Source organism: Centruroides sculpturatus, unplaced genomic scaffold (genome assembly GCF_000671375.1).
Source record: "Centruroides sculpturatus isolate CEXI.00-Female unplaced genomic scaffold, Cexi_2.0 scaffold4598, whole genome shotgun sequence".
NCBI lineage: Eukaryota > Metazoa > Arthropoda > Arachnida > Scorpiones > Buthidae > Centruroides > Centruroides sculpturatus.
In genome coordinates this window covers 1-6,258 of record NW_019388683.1, presented here as the reverse complement: position 1 = coordinate 6,258, position 6,258 = coordinate 1, and the positions used below count along the sequence as shown (strand labels likewise).

At 30.0% G+C, this 6,258-nt stretch overlaps 1 protein-coding gene across 1 annotated transcript; it reads right to left on the bottom strand.

Moving 5' to 3' along the window:
• Positions 1–218: 218 nt before the first annotated feature.
• On the bottom strand, positions 219–2,095 carry LOC111617039 (clotting factor B-like; the record flags this gene model as incomplete). The annotated part of the gene is made up of 5 exons (XM_023358379.1): positions 219–389; positions 484–608; positions 1,469–1,737; positions 1,860–1,969; positions 2,037–2,095. Coding segments are annotated over 5 exons (734 nt in total), but the record flags the coding sequence as incomplete, so codon positions are not given.
• Positions 2,096–6,258: the final 4,163 nt, after the last annotated feature.

Below are 6,258 nucleotides of genomic sequence, written 5' to 3'. Positions count from 1 at the left end.
TTTGTTTTAAGAGACACCCAAAACTATTGAGGCACGTACTGAACACACATGAATTGTTTTTGGAAGTAATGAAGTATTATTATAATAATAATTATTATTTATAAAAAAAATACGTTTACAATAAAGACATATACTTTTGACAATACAGAAGAATGACTTTATAGATATTTTAAAATATGATTCAGAGGTAAGAGTAAATTTATCTGAATTATTTACAATTACACAAATGTCAATTCTCCTACGCAGTTTTCTCTTATAAAGTCAATAAAGTAACTTGTCGACATGAAGTTGTTAATCCCACCGGGACGTGCCTGACCTGTACTTGCAACACCAACTTGTATTTTCTTTCCGTTATTGGCTTCGTAAATAAGGGGGCTACCGGAATCACCCTAAAATTAAAAAATTCACGTGTCTGCATGCTTATAGAATATACATATATTTATATTATACTAAACACTATAATACATATAAGTTTGTACTTACGAACATTAAGGTTACACCTTCTTCTCGTACGACAATTACTGGTTTAGACATTGATTTATATTTATCGGTGGTATTGATTATATTGAAATATGCCGCTCTGAGGAAGGGGGTTACGTCTTTTTTATCTTTATAAATATGAGACAAATAAATGTATTAGCGTAGAAATCAGATGTTTAACCTTAAATTTCTATATAATTTAATTTTTAATTTTAATAGTAGTTTAAATTTAATAAAATTTTATTCATGTTTTTAAAATGTAAAGCAAAATTCTAAAATCCAGGACGTAATATATTTATATAAAATACAAAGAATTAAAGACCACACGAATATTCTTGTCTTGTTTCAACATCACAGGAACAATTCGATTTATTCGTATTGTCGTTCATACTTTGTATTTTTTACAATGTATTTTTTTATATACATTTTCTTTTTTAAGCAATAAAGCATACATATTGAAGAGAAAATAATAAAATGAGCGGATTGAGATTGCAAAGACTCTATTACTTGGATGTCAATGCTTATAGCATATACATTTACAAGTGTGAGAGAATAGAGGAGCCAGTTAAACTTTTCAGAACAAAATGTTGGTCAGGACAGAACACGGTGTCTCTATGCTTTCCTACCCAACCGTATTTCATCATGTATTCAGGCAAAATACTAATTGTTCTTTTAACTTGTACAGTTATTACACAGGAAATGGCTAATTTGTAATCATAACGAAGGATTATGTTGTCGTAATAGATGACTAAACTAATTCCGTATTGTGTGTTTTACTATAAGGAAAGGAACTGTGCATTGTATGAAATAATGAACGGTTATGAAATTTTGATACTGATTTATGGAGCAAATTTAAAACTTAAAAAAAGAAAATATTTATGTATTTTGAGAATATTATTGACAACTTAAATAATGTATACTTCTGTTTATTTTACATATAAATCTTATCATCGTTGAAATATGATGGAAAATTGAAATGCGTACTTACCTCGTCCAATTTTGCCCCACCCAACCATTGATCCTCTTTCAAAAGTGTATGTTTTATTGTCACGTGGCAAAGCGATTGGTTGGACATTTGATGGAAGTTTAAATCTATCGAATTCAGAAGTATCGTCTTGTATTATTAACACTGCAATGTCATTTTTAGAATATTTTGCTACGTAGTTCGGATGCTCAATCTTATTTGAAAAATGTATTTTTCGTCCCCGGAACTTATGTGCATGTCCCACACTCCCAATCAAATTTTTAGCAGCATGACTATATGAAAAATTCAAACAAAGGTTAATAAAAATAAATGTAATTTTAAAAGAGTAAGATTTTATAATGAGATTTTCTTAGAAATTTCAGTTTACATCCATCTCCGTAATGTATTAACTTACTAAATTGTTACGTGAGCAGCTGTCAAAGCAGTTCTTGTTGTAATTAATGTGCTAGTTCCAATAAACATGATATTCATTTTACTTGAATTTTGGTTAAGTAAAACGGCCATCTGAAAATAAAACATTATTACATTTACTTTAAGCGATATAAATTAAAATGATTGCTATTTGGTTTACCATAAATGGATATTCCTCAATTTTAACCTGAGATCCACCAATCATTCTTTTAACAATTCCTATAAAAATCACGAAATTTTTATGATTAATCAATAATTATAATCAAGAAATTACAGTTATTAACTCACTTGGTTTATTTCCATTCTCCTCGGCATTTACATACAAACAGAGTATTGTAAAAAACACAAGGAAGACCTTCAACACGTATACTGAGTTGTGTAGAATTTTAAAACTTTAAAAGTAAAAGAATAATTATATTTAAATAAAATAATTTACGGTATTGTTTGCTTCTTCGTATAAACATTTTAATCTTGTCCCTCCATATAAATTCCATATAAAAACAATTTTATAAAAATGCAGCAGAGTTGCTTAATTTTCCTGGTAACATTTAAAATTTTGGTGCCGACATCAGTTACGATATTTTATTTAAAAAAAAACTTATATACTGTAATTGATTATTATAAAATAGCAAAAAACTTACTTTTGAGGGTTTTTTAAAAACTTTTTCTGTCCTGCGTGCAATAAAGGGCTTCTTTTCGCAAGCCCATTGTGTGTTTGTGCAGGCCCACAATCGAGCTACCGGGTTGTGAGAGACGGGCGCGACATAACCGGACCTCGAAAAAATTCCTGGGGATTTATCGACCCGACCAGAATCTAATCCGGGACCCCCACAGCGGTAGGCTGCCACCTTGACCGACCGTCTAATTTTGAGGATAGGGATGGGCATTATCAAAAACTGTAAATGATAGTAACGAGTAAAATCGTGTTTCAGTCCGACAGTATTCAATATATGTCACAAGACCGTATATCTTCCCACCCCGTCATCCCTTAACCACCAAAATTTAACATAATCAATGGCCCTAATGCACAAACCTCTCTGTAAAATTATAAAAAGTTTCGGCAAAAAACACAGGAGTTATTAAGCTTCAAACAGGATGAACAAACTCGTGCCTTCACACATTAACATCCATACATAAAGAAAAATACCCCGAATTTTTTCCATGTCTGGACATATCAAAGTCTCTTGTGAATTATACATAAGTAAGGCACGTTTACGTATTTTTATTTTGGATTTCTCTGCTTGTATATTTGACAACAAGAAAATTTAAAATTTAATTCTAAGTAAAAGAACATACCTTTGGTTTCTCCAAGTAGTTATCGTATTAAATATCATACTTAATTATATCAATGTATTTTCGTCAAATAATTAAATCACAGATTACAACCGAATTTAGTGAAGTTACGATCTAATAAACAATTAATTTTCTCAATCGATCGATTGATGAAACTTGATCACAGTTAAAAAGAATTTATACTGTAATTGTATATAAATTAAAAAAAAAACAATTATATTTACGAATTTAAATATTTTTGCAACAAATATTTTGATATCTGCATTCCATAGTATTTGTTTATTATAATTTAAAAGATAAAAATAATGTCCAGGTATATATGTCCAGGTTTTACATTGCCCAATTAATACATTTTTGTGCCTACAAGTGACCGATTCAATGAACTACTAAGCATTAGTAGCTGATGGTGGGTTCGCACCTCATCAACGGATTGGTCAATTGAAGCTATCTGGACTTTATTCAGTTAATTATATTTATATAAACGTAGGAAAGAAAGTGGAAGATGGATTAGAGTAAAGCTGCAATTTCTCTTTATTGTAAAAGTGGGATTTTAATATTATGTTAATGATATTTCAACTAATCAAATTAATTTAACAGAAGTAATTTATTTAATTTATAAAATAAAATAATATGGAATAAATTGGTAAGAAATTATAAAAAAATAAGAACAAAATAATACTCGAATAACGAAAATATACTTGAAATGAAAGTTTTTGTATGGTGAATTTTGTGCGTAATACATTATTAATACATTTCATTGTCGAAATTATTCACTGGAGTAAAGAGTTCGAAGTATGTAATAAAAATGGGATGTTTAGAACTTTAAAATGAATTTTATAAGATCTGCAATTGATTGAATTAAATTGATGGAATAAGACAATGCAACCCTTTGGCGATCTGCCGAAGGTGTACATCTCCAAGGAAGAGTTTACGTAAGAAATTGGTCGCTATTTCAGTGTAAAAGATGCAAAAAATCCCATAAACCTGCAATTTGTTAAGTGCGAACCCACTGCCACTTGGTTTTAACCGGTGTTTACTGGTTGTACCTAATAGGCCACCATCAGTGATATTCGTAACTGAAATCCGTATACTACTAAGTGAATTTGACAAAATTTATTTTATTATTAATTTCTGTATTTGCAAGATTTCATGCGAATTTAATAAAAAGTAAATGAATGGCTTCCGAATGGCATTATCGAAATAGATTCCACTCTAACTGTAGCCTACAAGAAAAGGTCTGTTGTTAGCTGTTACTTCGTCAATTGTTTCCCAGTCATAAACGAGTGTCATAGTTTATTGGATTTTTTCAAATTGAAATTGTAATTCTATACATTATAGTCAAATAGAGAGAATAATAATAATTTTCAAATATAAATGATTTACGATGGTAAGTGCTCTGTATACATGAAAATATAATACTTTTTTTAGTTATGTTCTGTCATTTGTCTTTATGTCTTTATCTGTTTCTATTTGCATATTTCTAACTTAAACATATCTTAATTTTTTTCTTTGTATCATCGATCTCTTACTCGATTATTATTTGATTTAAATCAGTATTTTTAACAATTCCACAAAATGTTAACTACCGAATGCTAACGCACTCAGTGATTAAAATAGAATTTCCATCTATAGTTGAGCTATCCCAAATGTATAATAAATGTTAAAGTGCCAAATATGACCTTTAATATCTCCAAAACCAATGAACCGATTTGGATGGAATTTAAAATGTTTAGTATCCTCAATGAGTACTATGTATATCGTAAATTTTGAATAAATTTGTTGGTTCGTTTTCGACTGATGCAATCGGTTTCATGTCACCTAGATGTTCAAAGCGACACCGAGTTACAAAGCAATCTAGGTGTGCGCGTACTGTTTACTTAATAGCTCTTTCGAAACCTTTTATGTGGTCCTTTTGAAAGTTTTATTTAAAAATATTGAGTATTTAAAAAAATAATAAAAAAATTTTTAAATTAAACGTTAAAATATTATTGGACAGTTAGCTAATAAAAATTCTTGACACCAGTATTATGGTTTTTGACGTCGGAACGATTACTCGAATAATTGATATCATGACTTTCCACAACGAAATAATTATTCATGTAAAACGTTGTTAGGAAGATTTGTGTATTAGGGGAATTGTTGCTATTAAATTTCGGTGATTAACAGTCAAGGGATGAAAAGATAAAGGGGGTCGTGTGTATCTCTCTTAATGACGATTTTACTCGTTATTAGCATTTACAATCGTTTTGCAATCAAATAAAACTCATCTCTACCCTCAAAATTAAGTTTTTTTTTTCCATTTTATAATAGTTAAAATGTAAAAAGTTGTTTTAATATTATAATACGATAAAAAATGAAGCCACCGTAATTTTAAAAAAGTTGCCGGGAAAGTTGAGCAACTCGCTGCCTGTTTATTTTATAACTAATAATGTTGACAACCGGATGGCTGAGGCAATGAAGGCATTACGTTGTCGCTATGAATCAACTTTGGATAAGACCAGAAATCTTTATTTGTGGGTTGATTAAGATATGTTGCATTGTAATTCCATCTTTGAAAAGACAAAAGCTTTTTAATAAAACCCATCACGGCTCACTCACAATGGTAAAAAGCGGTGTCTGGCATATTCGGATAGCTCGCCCAATTTTCAATTCCAAATACTCTGACCTAAGACCGACGTTTTTATTGGTACTTTGAAAATGGAAGACATTTATGTGACGTGGTTACTATTGTTTAAAACGTTGATCTGGTGTAAGTTCAAATTTTACGATTATAAATGTATTGGTCGTCCTGTATATGATTCAGAGGTAAGAGAGAATTTATCTAAGTTATTTACACAAATGTCAATTCTCCTACGCAGTTTTCTCTTATAAAGTCAATAAAGTAACTTGTCGACATGAATGTGTTAATTCCACCAGGACGTACTGTACCTGACTTGTACTTGCAACACCAATTTGTATTTTCCTTCCGTCATTGGATTCGTAAATAAGGGGGCCACCGGAATCACCCTAAAATTAAAAAAATCACTTGTCTGCATGCTTATAGAATATACATATATTTATATTATACTAAACACTATAATACATATAAG